Source organism: Camelus ferus, chromosome 10 (assembly GCF_009834535.1).
Source record: "Camelus ferus isolate YT-003-E chromosome 10, BCGSAC_Cfer_1.0, whole genome shotgun sequence".
NCBI classification, from domain to species: Eukaryota; Metazoa; Chordata; class Mammalia; order Artiodactyla; family Camelidae; genus Camelus; species Camelus ferus.
Window position 1 is genome coordinate 53,964,343 of NC_045705.1, and position 17,279 is coordinate 53,981,621.

The 17,279-nt window shown below is 35.9% G+C and overlaps 3 protein-coding genes across 3 annotated transcripts in view; 1 reads left to right on the top strand and 2 right to left on the bottom strand.

Moving 5' to 3' along the window:
- The first annotated feature begins 2,921 nt into the window (after window positions 1-2,921).
- OVCH2 (ovochymase 2) overlaps window positions 2,922-17,279 on the top strand; it is a 54,239-nt gene continuing 39,881 nt past the window's right edge. The window contains exon 1 of the mRNA XM_032489105.1: window positions 2,922-3,007. The gene's annotated coding sequence lies outside the window, so the exon portion shown is untranslated. The remainder of the gene's footprint in view (window positions 3,008-17,279) is intronic.
- LOC102523657 (olfactory receptor 478) lies at window positions 3,286-4,247 on the bottom strand. Its single transcript, XM_006180856.3, is given in 2 exon segments — window positions 3,286-3,316; window positions 3,318-4,247. Coding segments are annotated over 2 exon segments (942 nt in total). The 5' UTR covers window positions 4,229-4,247.
- On the bottom strand, window positions 16,011-16,949 carry LOC102516858 (olfactory receptor 481). Its single transcript, XM_006180829.1, has one exon. It carries the CDS (start codon window positions 16,947-16,949, stop codon window positions 16,011-16,013), a length of 939 nt encoding a protein of 312 aa, XP_006180891.1.

The window sequence follows — 17,279 nt, forward strand, 5'->3', positions numbered from 1 at the left end:
ACATTTCCCCCTTGCGCCCCACTACAATATCCTGGCAGGAGAATTGGAGAATGGGTGGGGAGAAAACCAGTTCCCTTCTTGGCTTCACTGAAACCTGAGGGAAGGAAGGTGGGACGATTTTTCCATTGGTGTTTTTCTGAAGTAGGGCAGGTGTTGCAAAAATTATTCTATTCTGTTAAGGCCACTCTTCTAGTCCTTTGGCGAGGAGGAACAGGCTTTTCTTAGAGCTCTTTTTGTCTGTGTCTCTGGGCAGTTCTGGGAGGCAGCACCCTGTCCAGGGAATACGGAAACAGTAACAAAACACAGGGACTCACTTCTGTCTCGTTCCTCAAGTCCCTGAGTCCTAGGAGTCTGCCTTCTTCTTTTTCCTTTTTAGAATCTTCTTATGCTTGTTTGTTGTATTCCATCCAGGGTTATTTTTAGTAATAGAAGGCCTGAGGTGAGTGGAGCAACGTCATCTTCAACAGAACTGGAAGTCTATGCCTTCAAACATTTAACAATATTTATCTACCTTCTTATTTTGTGACAGAAAGTTGGCCTAATACCAGTTTGCCTGACATATTCAGGTGTAGATGCCTGCATTCTTACTTTGAAAAGAAAGAGTTGAGTAGAATGAAATGTGTTACCCACAAATAAAAGTCCTCTAGTGATGAAGTATTCTCAAAGAACGCCTCATTTTACAACCATCCCGCAAAAGGAAAGTGCCTTAAAAAAAGTCAGAGTACTAAGAGGGTATTTGTGGCCTTGAGCTTTTGCTTAACCTTTGTGTGCCTCAATCACATCCTCTGTAAAATACAAATATTAAAAAGAAAACTTTTATGGCTATTCCAAGGATTCATTGGGTCACTACTTGTAAATCGCTGTGAACAGGACCTAGAAGCTAGTAAACAAGCTCGTATTGTTAGCTCCTTTGCTACTATTCTTACTACTGCTCCTAGTACTCTTAACAACATTTGACTCCTACATGTTATAGCTCTCCAACCATGCAAAGACATACGGAAGACATTATTCAGCAGAGGGTGACTACAGAACTTTTACTAAGCAAGGCTGGAATTCCGGTTGCCAATATGAGTTAAAGAGTGTCAAAGCAGTGGCATGATTGTGGTGAGCAAGGGTTTGTGTAAAAGCCTGTTTTGTAAGTTGTAGAAGGATCAGGCACAAACATTTAATCACTTGGATCAAGCTGATTTTCAATAGATTAAAAAGCCATGGAGTCAGTGGTTTATGCCAGAGGAAATGCTTTATTCGGCCTTCTGTTCATTTTTATTTTTTATTTATTCATTTTCAAGTATGCATTTATGCTTGCTATGTTCCAGGAATTGTGTGGAAATTAGATGCATGAGGGAAGGGGAAAGACACTGAAGGTCTTCCAGCATTTTGGAGAAAACAAATACTGAATCTGTAACTCCAAGTACCTTCGGTATTCTGAAGAAAATATGCAGGGTTCTATGGTGGAGGGTAACAGGTGTACTTAATTTGGTCTGGAAGCTCAAGAATGCTTCCAAGTGGATAGGAAATGGTGTTTAGGTTACTACCTATAGTATAAGTAGGTATTACCCAGGTGAGGGGGAAAATGCATTCAGGTAGAAGTCCTGCATGTGAGAGGGCTCTAAGTGTCAAAGAATATGGACATGCCTAAGGATTTTTTAAAAAAGGACCAAATGATTGCTTTCTAAGGTTTGGGTTTTTGAAGACCAAGGGAAGAGCAGTGAGAAATTAAAAACAGGGGCCACATTAAAGATGTTTTAAGCCATGTTAAGAATTTTTGCCTTTAATAGATAGATAGACAGACAGACAGACAGATAGATTTACTTTAAGGAATTAGCTCACACAGTTGTGAGAACTGTCAATTCCAAAATCAACATGCAGCCCAACACTCTGGAAATTCCAGTAAGAGTTTATGTCATAGTCTTCAGGCCAAAGTCATTCTGCAGACAGAATCCCTCTTTTTCAAGAGTCCTCAAGTTTTTTTTCTCTTAAGGCTTTCAACTCGTTGAACAAGGGACACCCACATTAAGGAGGGTAATCTGCTTTACCCCAATCTACTGATATAAAGATTAAGTATATATAAAACATAACTTCACGGCAATAGCTATACTAGTTTTTGACCAAACAACTGGTCACCATAGCCTATCCAAGTTGACACATACAATTAGCTCTCACAGGATTACTATTGTAAAATAAATGTATAAATTGGTTGCTGGAAATAGACCTGCTGACAATGAAAATGAAGAAAAATAGGAGAAAAATCTTGGATTCAGAATGTACAAGACTTTATGATTGAATATAGGTGCATGGAGTGGAGAAAAGGAATAAACTACTCTCAGGTTGTGAATCAATATATTGATTGAATGATGGTGCCTCCTTTTGGAGCATTGTAGCAGAGCAAGTTGGTGGTGGAAAGATAATTTTAGACAGTTTCCACTTGAGATTCAGTAGATAAAAATATTTTTGTCGGCACACTAGATAGAGGACAGGGAAAGAGATACAAATATGGTAGTCATCAGTATATAGAGGCAAATTAAACTTCACAGGGGAGATACAATCTAGTTCCCTCAAACTTTCTTAACAAGATGTGCATCTGACCATGAACAAATCACTTAAAGAACTTGTTTATTCACCCCCTAGTGATTTAGAAACACTGTTTATTTCCACAGACAAGTCACTTGTTTTGACCTGACAGAAGAATTCACAGTTGGTTTGGTCAGGGGCATCTCATCCTGTTCTTTTATGGGTCCTCTATAAATAGCTGATGCCAGAGATCAGGAACACAGCCCAGAATCTGAGTCTACAAAGCCCATAGCCAGCAGATAACCTTCCTGCAAGTAGAATGTCTCCAGGAATTTTACTATCTGGTTCTACTTGGTTATCTCCCCTCTGAATGACCTCAATCATAACTATAATTATCATGCTTATTTCAGGATAAACTGCTGTTGAAAATGGACACATCTTAAAGGTTTGGATGTACAAAACCCCTGCTCTACAGCAGAGAACAACTTTTTAAAAGGTATGAATACAATTTTGAAAGAATTTTCAGCAAATCAAGTATTTTTTCACATGAACAAATTTGTGTTTATAATGATAACTTCAATTTTGCTGTATTTAAGATAACTCACTATTGACCTCTGATTTACAATTTGATGTCAGAAAATCCACCCTCATTACAAAAAAACTCTACGTTAGCTTATTACTTACAGAACAATATATTTAGACCACAGGCACTCAGTTTCCTTTTATTACTTATGGTATTTTATTATATTGTTTCCTATGAAATATCGGTCTTCACTAAGAAATTATTTTTCTGCCAAGCTCTCTTCAGAGCCCTCTTAATCTCATTGTTTCTGAGACTGTAGATAAGGGGGTTAAGCATGGGGATCACCACCATGTAGAACACAGATACCACCTTGTTCTGGTCAGTTGAGAAGCTGAACTTGGGCATCATGTAAATGAATGTGATGGTCCCATAGAACAGAGTGACCGCTGTGAGGTGGGACGTGCAGGTGGACATGGCTTTGTGGCGCCCCTCAATGGAGCGAATCTTCAGGATGGTGAGGAGGATATAGACGTAGGATACAACTATGACAGTCACTGTGACCACTATGACAGAGCCAGATGAAAATGAAGGGACAACTTCAGGGACACTGATGTCAGAACAGGAGAGCTCAACCAAAGGAGCAAAATCACAGAAAAAATGATTAACTCGATTTGCTCCACAGAAGAGTAAAAAATGGAAGGAAATTGTATAGGAAGAAGCATTGAAAAAACTGCCAATATAACACACTATGAGTAACTGAACACAAACTTGTGTGGACATTTTGGTGGAATAAAGCAGTGGGTTGCAGATTGCCATGAAGCGATCATATGCCATGGCAGCCAGAATGAAGCACTCAGCTGTCCCAAAGAAACCAGCTGAACCAAGCTGAATGGCACATCCAGGATAGGAGATGGTATTTGTCTCCACCAGGAAGTTTACAAGCATATTGGGTGAGACAGAAGATGAAGAACCCATGTCAGCAAAAGCCAAGTGGCTCAGGAAAAAATACATAGGATGGTGGAGCTGAGAAGAGATTCTGATAAGAATGATTGTGCTGAGATTGCCAGATATGGTCACCAGGTAGATACATAGGATGATCATGAAGACGATGATTCGAAGGACTGGGTCATTTGTCAAGCCCAGTAAAATGAACTCTGTCACTGCAGTGTGGTTCCCATCTCCCAGGGAATCCATGAGATTATGCAGCTGCTACCAAAATGAACCTATGATACAACACTACATTACAGATGTTATAAATTCAATGTTTCCATTTTCATTAATATATAAGGAGGTTATTATAAACAAATATCCATTTTCATTAATACATAAGGAGGTTATTATAAACAAATAAATTATTCAAACTAAGTTTAGACTTTTTACTTTATATTCTAGATTTTATGTGTATATGTAATGTCTTCTTTATATTAAAAATTGTTTTAGCAAAAACACTAGAAAACCTTCAAATAATGTAGATTTTGTCTTTATGTTGTATATTAATAAAATATACTTAAAGTGACTTTAAAGCTAAAGAGTTACAAAAATTAAGACGTGAATAGCAAAAAGGAATGATCAGTATAACAAAATAGACTAAAATGAATTAATATAAAATTATATTATGGAAACTCAAGTAATAGCTAGTATTTACTAAATGCTTACTAAATGATAGGCACAATATTAAGAGTTTTATATACTTAGTTCTATTTTGAATTTCCATGAAATAATATTAAGTACTTTTATTTATGGAGGAAGAAACTGATTTTGACAATGTTAAGTGACTTACCTAAGTTTATGCAGCAAGTGGTGGACTCAAGATGTGAATCCCAGGCAGTCTGAATATAGTCCTTCCCTTTAGTAACTATACTATAAATGAAATTAAGCAATACTAAGATAAAGTCTAATCTCTTGGAAGTAGGTGGATAACAAATTACCTTTCTACTTACTGACAGCTAATGTATAAAAGAGGTCCTAGTTAATCACAAAGTTTACAGTTTCTATCAGTAAATCAAGACTATGTTTATAAATGGAGAAATACAATGTTCTTAATAGAAAGAAGAAATAGGAATTTCAAATAAAAGGGAATAGTCACCTATTGTAAATTTATTATATATTTATAATATGTAAAAGTCAAATATTGTTTCATTAAGTAGTTTGAAATATTAGCCTAATCACTAATCATGCAAAAATTACATATTTAATATCTAGGACATAATTTAAGACACTTATTCAAACAAATCATTTCCTAACATAACATTGTATTCTATTTGGAGTATTACAGCACAAATTATGTTAGTCTTAACATAATATACAGCTGAATACAGCTCCAGCTTGAGAGTTAAGAAATTTACTCAGGTTCACCCAGTGAGTGGCCAGTGAGCCACCCAGTGAGTGACTCATCTCCAAGTTTTCTTGCTTCATTTTCTTGACTTTGTCCAAAGGCTCTGGTTGTCTGTAAATTAAAGCCTCTAGAACAAGAAACAATGGAAATCTTTCCACAAGATGTTTATAAACTGTGAGTCTCCAAAGCATCTCAAAACTAGGGAATCTATTAGTATTACAACCAAGTGCCAAGTGTAGATAGTGTTAAAAGACTACCTAAGTTCCTGATCTTATGGGTAGAAAAATAAGGAATCCTAGCACCTTGAATTATGCCTGTTTATGCACACTAAGTAGACTGTAGAAATTTAGGTTAACTCAGCTAAGGTTACTTGCTAACTGACTGCTGGATTGTATCTGCCCTAGCTTGTGAGTACAGATGTAACTTTAGAGTAATATATTCTCAAATGGTAAATGAAAGCAGCACAACAGATTAATTCACAAAGCCAAAATCTTACCTCTTGAAATAAGAACTTATTCATCTTATGGGAATAAATTCAAAGCCATTGTTGTTACATAGCTGCCATGTCATCTTTTATTATTATTTGCCTTTGGGGATAAATCTCTAAAGATTTTAGAGATTCAGATGTGAATTCAAAAGCAACAAGGGTCATTATCACCTTCTCAAGTGAATACTGAGCCGTTGGCTTCAAACAAAAACAACTTGTCTTTAAGGGGTCTGTCAATACTGAAGTAATCATTTTTTTCTTTATATTTTGGTACAATTTTAATTGATAGTTACTGAAAGTATAAAAAATAAATTATAGTTGAATATTGATTCTAAGTTTATTTTGCTATTTCAGGTTAAGGAATACTAAACATCATATATAAAGTGGTAACCTTAGCTTCATTCATTCAATGTGTATTTATATTATGTGTTTTAAACTTATATATATATAAGTCACTCCATGAGGTGCCTTGGGGAACATGGGATGCAATGCCATTCAGCACTGAATTTTAAATAACACAGTTATTTGAAATGTATATATATTTTTCTAACAAAAGCTATAGAAAAGAATATCCTTAAAGTTAAATAGAGAACTATCAAGTGAAAAGAGGTTTGAATGATTTCCAGATCAGACTTAGTCTACAAACCTCAATGGGAAGACTACTGGTTAGTGATTTATTTGACTAGATGGACAATGGCAGAAACAGCTGTTTTTAGCCTGAATACTAAGTCTGATTTGCTTGCTAATCCTAATTTTAGAAAGTCTTCTCTCACCCTGCTGATGTGCCCTTTGACGGATATACCCCTAACCAAATTTCCTTCAGACTTTACTCTTTGCAAAGCATTGCATTTCACTTCTCATTTAATCCTCACAATAATTTGGTGAGCTAAGCATTCCCATCCTCCTAATTTTACAGAAGAGAGAACTGAGGTTTAGTTTAAATACTTGTCCAAATGCACTCAACTGGTTAAATTAAATCCAGCTTTAAAATCAGGACTGAGTGCTAAAATGTGTACTCTTTGCAGTGAAAGGATCATACACCATGGGTTTCAGGTTTCTCTGTGCAGTGTCATCACTGTATTCAAATTGTCTTTCTGTGACTCAAACACCATCCAGCACTTCTGCAGCATCTTTTCTCTGGTCAGCCTGGCCTGTGATTATACTTCCCATCATGAAATGACTATTTTTGTGCTTTCTGCCTTTGTGTTTGTTGGCAACTTTATTTTCATTATGATTTCTTATGTCTTTATTGGAGCCATAGTTGTGAGGATGCCTTCTGCCAAAGATATAAGGCCTTCTCAGTTTGCTCCTCCCACCTCACTGTGGTGTGCGTACACTACTGATTTGCTGACTTTGTTTATTTGAGGCCCATGGACAGTGACTTATTCCCTGAAGACATGGTGATGGCTGTGACCTATACAGTACTGACACCTGCTTGATCTCATCATTTATAGTCTAAGAAACAAAGAAATGCAAATAGCTCTGAGGAAGGTACTGGACAGTGCAAAAGGGCCCATCGCTGAGATGGTAAATAAAACAACCCTGAACACTTGAAAATTACATATTGCTGATAAATAAAAGTAGAAAAAGTGGAGTACTTCCAGTAAAATCATCACTTTGTATACAAAACAATTAAAGTATTATGTAATTACCTGTTATGCCCTGGCATCACCATTTTTCTACTACAAACAGGATACAGTGTTAAAATATATTTAAATATATGTGTATGAGTACATGTGTGTATGTATATACACAGGCATGCATACAGTAAACAAACCAAAATTCAGTATATTTCAGACCACAGTATTTTCATGATAGTTCATTGTTAATTTAGAGAAACAGAACTGGGTTTTGTGTGTTGATTTTGTACTTGCAAACCCACTGAATTTGTTAGTTCTAACAATTTTTTGATGGATTTTTAGGATTTTTTTATGTGTAAAATCATGTTATCTGAAAACAGAGAGAATTTTGCTTCTTCCATTCTGATTTAGATACTTTTAATTTTTTTCATCTCATCTAATTTCTCTGGCTAGGACTTCCAGGACTATGTTGAAAAGGAGTAGTGAGAGTGAGCATTCTTGTCTTGTTCCCATTCTTGGAATAAAGGCTTTCAGTCTTTCACCGGAGTATGATTTTAGCTGTGGCCTTTTTATGTATGGCCTCTATTATGTTTTGGTACATTCCTTCCATACCCAGTTTGTTGAGAGCTTTTATTATGAAACTATGTTGAATTTTGTAGATGCTTGCTCTGTATCTGTTGAAATGATCATCAGATTTTAATCTTTCATTCTCCTAATGTTATGTATCACATTTATAATTTTCATATGTTGAAACATCCTTACATCCCAGGGATAAAATCTTTTTTTCATGGTATATGCTTATTTTAATGTGCTGTTGAATTATGTTTGATAGTATTTTATTGAGAATTTTTGCTTCCCTGTTCATAAGGGAATTGGCTTGTAATTTTCTTTTCCGTAGTGTCCTTATCTTCAGGGCAGTCCTTGCATCAGGGTAACGGTAGGCCTTGTAAAACGGGCCTGGGAGTATTCTCTCCTTTTCAGTTTTTGAAACCGTTTGAGAAGGAATGGCAGTAATTTTGTTTAAGTGTTTGGTAGAATTCACCAGTGAAATCATCTGGTCCTTGTTTTTGTTTATTGGGAGGTGTTTGAATACTGCTCCTTATTTGTTATTGGTGTTCAGATTTTCTGTTTCTTCATGTTCAGACTTGTTAGGTTGTATGCTTCTAGGAATTTATCTTTTTCTTCTAGGTTGTCCAGTTTGTTGGCATATAGTTATTCATAGTAGTCTCATGATCCAGTGTATTTCTGTGGTATTAGTTGTAATGCCTTCTCTTTCACTTCTGATTTTATTTGCATCCTCTCTCTCTTTTCTCCTTAGTTACTCTAATTAAATTTTATCAATTTTGTTTATCTTTTCATTGGTCCAGCTCTTAGTTTCTTTTATTTTTTTTTATTATTTTTCTGGTCTCCATTTCATTTATTTCTGCTCTTTGTTATTTCCTTCCTACTTTTAACTTTGGGCTTAGTTTATTCTTTTTTTCTATTTCTAGAGGTGTAAAGTTAGATAGTGTGAGTTCTTTCTATTAACGTAGTCATCTTTTATTAATAATTGACATATAACATTAGTATCAGCTGTATAATATAGTGACTAAATAAAACATATATTGCGAAATAATCACCACAATAAGTCTAGTTAATATCCATCACCACACATAGTCACAATTTTTTTTCTGGTGCTGAGAACTTTCAAGATCTACTCTCTTAGCAAATTTCAAGTTTACAATACATTATTAACTATAGTTACCATGAACATGGGGGAACAGTTATCTCTTCAACATATTAGTTTTATTTCCTTCAGATATAACAAATATTATCACATTTCCCCCACCCCTTAATTCTTGGCAACCATGTTCACTCTGTTTCCTTAAATTCAACTTTTTTAAGTTGTATATGGATATCATGCAATATTTGTCTGCCTCTGACTTATTGCACTTAGTATATTGTCTTCCAAATTCATCCACATTATTACAAATGGTAGGATTTCCTTTTTTAGGCTGAATAATATTCCATTGCATGTATATCTGAATTTCCTTATCTGTTTATTCATCAGTGAACACAAGCTGTTTACATATCTTGGCTATTGTGAATAATGCTGTAATGTGCAGTTATCTCTTTGAGATATTAATTTCATTTCCTTCAGATATATATATGTATAGACACACATACGCGCACACACACACACACTGTTAATCAGTTATTTGTGTTTTTTTCTATTGACTTATGAGTTCCTTATATATTTGGATATTAACCCCTTATCAGATATATAGTTGACAAGTATTTCTCCCACTCTGTAGGTTGCCTTTTTATTTTATTGATTGATAATGTAATACACTACACTAACAGAATGCAGAATAGAAATCATGATCATCTCAATAGATGCAGAATACTCATTTGACAAAAATCCTTTCATGATATAAAGCTCTAAACAAGTTCAACATTATTTTATGATATAAAACTCTCAACAAATTATGTATAGAAGCAATGTACCTCAACATGATAAAGATTACATATTACAAGCCCACAGCTAAAATCAGACTCAGTGGTGAAAAGCTGAAAGCTTTTCCTATAGATCAGGAACCAGTCAAGGATGCCTATTCATGCTGCTTCCATTCAGCATCGTCCTGAAAGTCCTCCCAAGAAAAACCAGACAAGATTAAAAAAAAATGAAAGGCATCCAAATTGAAAAGGAAAATGTAAAATTTTCTCTGTTTTCAGATGACATGATCTTATATGAAGAAAGTATTCCACAAAAAACTATTAAAACTAATAAATTAATTTAGTAATGTTTCAAGATACAAAATCAACATACAAAAATCAATTGTCTTTGTATATACTAAAAGAAAAAACAATTGCCAATAAATGATTTACAAATATAGTAAGGAGCTAAGAAAATGTCAACATTGTGTGTAGGTGTCTGTACAATAGAGGAGTAAGCAAATTCTCTTCAATAGAGCTGAGAAGCAGATGTGCCCTTCTTAGACAACTAGGTTTAGTTAAAATGGAGAAGCAGAGCATGTACTGTAAAAGGTTGATGAGTGAAATGAAAGAAGATTCTGGAATGAAAGTAAAACATATTAGGAGAAACCACAGCAAAGAAAGAGCATTTCAAAGATACCAAATAGGGAGTTGTGTGTAAATGAATAAAGATGAAGAGAGCTCCCAAAGGGCTTGCAACTGGTCACAGTTCCATGATTATTGGTGATGTCACAGCCTATTGGGTCTCCAGTCCTCATTATTTGTTCAACACTGAATTAAAATTTGGCTAGAGTTTCTCTGATCAAACATTTCACAGTCTCCACCATTCCATTTTCACAAATGTCCCTTCTTAATGTGAAAGTTTCTACCTTCTCATATAAATTATCTAAACATCTTACTTCTTTAATTATATTAAATCTCAAATTTTTGAATCAGTGGGATTTATGCCTGGGATGCAAGGTTGGTTTAATATATGAAAATCAATCAATGTGATACAACACATTAACAGAACGAGAACATCACATGATTATGTCCATAGATGTGGTATATGTATACAACAAAATATTATTCAGCCATAAAAAAGAAGGAAATCTTGCCATTTACAACAACATGGATATACTTGGAGACACTTGGGGAGGTGGGGGAAATGGGGAGAGGTTAGTCAAAGGATATGAAGTTGCAGTTGTGTTGAATAAATAAGTTCTAGTGATCTAATATACAGCATTAGAACTATCATTAATAATACTGTATTTTATCCTGGAAATTTGCTAAGAGAATAAATTTCAGTTACTCTTACCACACCTAAAAAAAGATTAGATGTGAGGAGATGGGTATGCTAATTAGCTTGATTATATTAATCACTTCATTATGTGTATGTATGTCAAAACATGTTGAGCACATTAAATATACACAATTTTTAACATTTTTTATTGATTTGTAATCATTTTACAATGTTGTGTCAAATTCCAGTGTAGAGCACAATTTTTCAATTATACATGAACATATATATATATTCATTGTCACATTCCTTTCTCTGTGAGCTACCATAAGATCTTGTGTATATTTCCCTGTGCTATACAGTATAGTCTTGTTTATCTATTCTACAATTTTGAAATCCCAGTCTAAATATACACAATTTTTATTAAAAAATAAAAACATCTAAAATTGTTTTAAAGATTCAAAAAACATGGCAACTAGTACTTCATACCACTTGAATGGAAACCATTGTATTTTCAAGAAACATTTCTTTGATTTTTGTGAACTTCCCAAAAGAAAAGCACATGACTTATTCAGTTCATAACCTAGTGCCAGGAATAAAGGAGGCTCTAAATAAGTATTTATTGAATTAGAGTTAATGTTTAACCAGCAGTTATTTGTTGAATACTTGCCCTGTAGCAGACACTGTACTTTGAGGCCAGGATAATTAGTTCAACCTCCCACATCACTTTCATCTACCCACAAAAGTTTCTACAACTGCATCTCCAGCTCTGAATGACCAGTTAACTCCTTTTTACCTTTATGTCTCAGTTTAAATGTCATTTCTTTAGCAAAGTTTTCCTTGATCCTCATAAATAAATATATTTGCCAGATGATATCATAAGGAATAGGGACTGAGCAAAAAGATACAGTTGGGGCTTTTGGCAGTGAGGTAGGATCAGTAGATAGAAGTCTGAGGTCAAAGATGCCTAAGACTTATGAGGCCAAGATCCTGGACAGGAAATAACTATAGAGAAGTGAGCCTGAAATTGTATGTGTAATTTCTCATTATGGAGTTTGACTACTCCCAGCACATGGGCTGGTGAGATAGCAAACACCAGGTGGAAGTCAGCCTGCGAGAGCCTGATCTTACCAGAGATTTTGGCATTTTGCAGCGCTGGTTGGATAGAGCTTGGTAGATAGGCCATTTAAGATAGGTGGGACCCATAACAACTTACGCTTTTATTTGAGAGTCCTGAAGGTTGGTATCTTGGGAGTAATTGTTACATCCTAGAAATAAGGTCAAATCAGACATAGATCATCCCCACAAAGGACAGCACCCAACCTACACTGGAAAAACCACTACATTCTACTAGGATGCAAGTTTAGGAGTTATACTGTACATAGAGACATCAGTTCTCTATGTGAATGGCCCTTTTGGGCACTGTATTTTCATTTCCTCAAAGGGACGAAGCCTTTTATTTTCTTGCAAGAATAAAATTAAATACATTTTGGAGGAAGATAATGTCATTTAGAACCTCTACAATTTTCTATCCATATTGCCCATCATCCAATGAAATAAGACAAGATATGCCATTAAACAGGACCAAATGAATGAAAACCAGTACTTCAAATTAAATATTAAAAATATGTCTAAGAAAAATAGAGGAATAAAATGAAGACTCATACCACAGAACTGAATACAGTAAAAGAAATAAAAAGAACTAAATTTAAATCTTAGAAATGAAAAATAAAATAAATTAGGAATTCAGCAGATGGATTAATAGTAGATTGGACACAGCAGAAAAGAGGAGGAGTAAACTGAAAAGAGGTCAGGAGACAACATACATATTACAAGACAAAGAAAAATATCAAAAATCAAAAAGAATGCGAGAGCTGTATAAGAAATTGTGGAAAGACCTAACCTATGTGTGATTGAAGATCTAAAAAAAAAGGAGAGGTAGAAAGAGTTCTGAAGAAATATTCAATGATAATTTTCCAAACTGATGAAGGACCATGAGCTAAAAATCCATTAAACTTTGCAGATTTTAAAAATGATAAATACAGGAAGAACCACACTTACAGAAATCATGAAAAGGCTACAGGAAGTCTAAAACAAACAAACAAAAATGTTAAAAACTTCGAGGGGAAAAATAAAAGACATATTCCCCTCAAAAAAGAAGGAGAAAAAATGAAGACTGAGAGCTGAGTTCTGGAAAGAAATGATGGAAGCAAGAAAACAATTAAATCTTAAAAGTGCTAAAAGATTTTTAACTAAAAACCTAGAATTCTACACAAAATAGAAATATCTCTCAAAAGTGTAGGTGCAGTAGAAGTCCAAGATCAAGGTATGGGCAGGGTTGGTTCCTTCTGAGGGCTGTGGGATCTGCTCCATGCTTTTCACCTAGCTTTTCCTGGTTTGCTGTCAATCTTTGAAGTTCCATGGCTTGTAGAAGCATAACCCATATTTCTGTCTTTATCTCCACATGATGTTCTTTCTGTGTGTTGTCTGTATCCTAATTGTCCTTTTTAAAATAAGGATACCAGACATACTGTATTAGAAACCCAGCCTACTTCAATATGAGTTCATCTTAACTAATTACATCCACAACAACCCTATTCCCAGATAAGGTACATTCTAAGGTACTGGCAGCTAGGACTTCAACATATAAATTTTTGAGGGACATAATTCAATCCATAACAACAAATCCAGCCCTTCTCCCTTTTTCTTGCAACTGAGCCTACCCTCGTTGTTCTTGGCAGCTCTTGGTCATGCTGTAACCTAATGGATAAAGGCCTAGACTCATTGGGGAGACCTGAGTATTTCCATTATTGCCAGTGACAAAGGAAAAAGTGTCAAATTCTGGGATTTAGAATGCAAAAACATATATGTCCACAAAATTGTGGCACATTCTCTAACATCAGCTCTTTCATTCATACAGATAATATTTTGCTCTTCTATATACCTTCTCTTTCTGCCATTTCTTTAGTTGATTTAGAGTTTGGGAGAAGAGAATGAGTGTCATTGTACATCCTGTCTAGTAGGGACTATTAACAGTGTCACACCACACTCCCTGCATCTGGATAATTGAATTATTTGAATCCCTTAAAGTGGAAATATGAATGAAAAAAAAACTCTGCATGGATTCATTGTAATCAATCGGGGAGTGTTTAAGCTCCTACACAAAAGAGACTTAAAGAAGGAAGAGGTCAATATGGGACATGTGTTCCCCCTGAGAGACGGAACGGGATGGAGGGGAGCAGACCATTTTGATAGATGTGCCATCAGAGTCACCCCAAACTTGTTAGAGTACTAAACCTCACAATGATTTGCCAGTTATTGAGAAAGAACAGAGAAGAGTAAATAGTTTGGGGAGAAATATGAAAAATTCAGTCAGGTAACACTGAATTTGAAAGTCTTGAGGAAAAGGTCAGTGAAGTTCATCTGTCCTCCGAGGAAGGTTGTATGTGAAGACTTGGTTGCTGCCACCACACAGATGTCAGCCGAGCTCATGGGAGAAGATGAGGTCACCCAAGGAGACCATGAGGAATGGGGAGAAGGGCAGAGGGCTGAGCATGAATCCTGGTGAAAAGCAAGAAGTGTAGGGGGAAACATGAAGAGGAAGACTGCCTGAAAACTTCAACCACCAAAGTGCAGAGCACCCACCACAACTCGAACATAGCCCTTTCCAAGACTGAAGTAATACCTTGGAGTTCCCTCTCTTCGTGAAGGGCCATGTCTGTGCTGACTTTAGCTCCAGAATTATTGCACTGATAGGATTACAGGCCCATAACTGATGCAAGTAAAGAAGTATGAATGGGGAAACAGGACCAGAGAAATTCCACAAAGTGGCTTCCAGGCAGGAAAGGAGGTGGTTTTCTTGATCTGGTCAGTGAAGAACCCAGGAATAGGAAGTTTGCTTGTAAAGTAATGCTCCCCAACTGTCTCAGGATTTTTCTGACATTTATATGCTAAATATTAAACATATTAACTAAAATATTAATCATGTCATTGTGAAAGGAGTGCAGGAGGCAGGGAATCAATTTAGAGGCAATTGTCATAACCAAACTGGATCATAAGCACCTTCAAAAAAGGCAGTGGAACAATCTGTGATGGTGGACAGCTCCTTGAGACACAAAATGTGTAGCGGATATTTCTTGCCTAAACCATAACTTCGTATCTCCTGTCTATCAACTGTTACTGGAAGAAAGTCCCTTCTCAGTCTCTCATGCCAAAGAAAAGGAACTTCCAAAATCCTACCCTATTATTCATCTGGTAAGACAAGTCATGAGAAGAGTCAGCTGAAATTTATACAGAGTTTCTTCTGTGTTATCTGGGTTGGATCTCTTAATGGTCAAACATGGGAATCATGATCTTTGCTCTGGCTTAAATAAAGTAAAGATAAATAGAAGCTTTTCTGAGACACTAACATCAAGGTTTCCAATAGTTGAACTATCCATTGACCAATGCAAGGCAGTATCTTTAAAGAAAGTACCTTGAACTGCTGACTTGTCAATATTACCATCTGTTACACATCACTGAGGAGGATTTTCTTTCCCAAATGGTATTTTACAAAAATGGAATTCAATTAAATCTGATCTTTGATTGAAATATCTCTCCATTTATGTAAAGTTCTATAATTGGTAAATGGGATTTTAAGTAGAAAAGTTTTTGAAGGTATCCCTACCTTGAAAAATCCATATTTAATTTGAACCAAGTGGATATCCATGGTAATGATACACTTAACTCTATAAATGGAAGTAAACATTGGATTTTTTATATATTTATGGGAGCTTCTCATTGTAAAAGTGATAAAGTTAATGAGAAATATCACTAAACATCCAGCACAAATGTTCCCCAAATCAATGGTTTGTTATTTATAGATTTATACCTGATTTAATTCAGGAAAACCAATGTGTTCTAGCCATTAGTTTTCGCATGGCCTTCTTCACCTCCTTGTTCCTCAGACTGTAGATGAGGGGGTTCAACATGGGGACCACCACTGTGTAGATTACAGATGCCACTTTGACTTGGTCCGCTGAATAGCTTGATTTGGGCATCACATAGACAAACAAAACTGTCCCATAAAACAAAGTGACTGCAGTGAGGTGGGAAGTGCAGGTGGAGAAGGCCTTCTTCCTCCCCTCAGTAGAGCGCATTCTCAGGATTGAATGGAGGATGTACCTATAGGACACAGTGATGGTAAACAGTGTGCTTATAAGGACTGAGGCAGAGGAGATGGCAGGAGATATTTCAGCAAGGTAAACATGGCCACAAGAAAGCTTCAAGAGTGGGAAGAGGTCACAGAAAAAATGGTTGATTTTATTCGGTCCACAGAAGGACAGGTTCATCAGACAGCCTGTAAATGATGAAGCATTCATGCATCCACCCAGGTAGGAGGCCCCCAGTAGGAGGAAGCAGACCACTGGGGACATCTGGGTGGAGTAGAGCAAGGGAGAGCAGATGGCCACATAGCGATCATAGGCCATGGTGGCCAGCAGGAAGCACTCTGTAGTCCCAAAGGTGACATCAGAGCCGAGCTGGGCTATACAGCCGGTGACTGGGATAGCAGTTTTCTCTCTCAAGAAGCTCATCAGCATGATTGGTGTGACTGATGTGGAATACCCAATGTCCACAAAGGCCAAATGGCTAAGAAAAAGGTACATAGGGGTGTGAAGCTGTGGGCTGCTTTGGATTAAGATAATTATGCTGATATTTCCCACTATGGTTGCTACGTAAACACCTAGAAAAATCACAAAGAAAATGGCACATAGTGTGGGGTTGTCTGTTAATCCCAGAATAATGAACTCTGTCACTGTTGTGTGGTTTTCAGTCTCCATCTATCCATCTAATGGTGCCTACTGAAATCAGAACCAGAGGAAATTAAATTGACTGAAATGACCCCAAGTTTAATGTATATACCTAAGCATAACCTAAACACAACCTTATAAATATTTTAAATGATAAATCTGCCTCACTTATAGAATACTTTGTGCACACAAAATTTCAATTTCCATGAAAATATTAAAATTGAAGATTTGATTACCTTAGGACTCAGCTATTTTACTCCTATGTATATACCATGGCGTAAGTCTTACCCATGTGCACAGGAGATCTGTAAAAGAATGTTTACCGCACCATTGATTGTAATAACATGAACTGTAAATAAC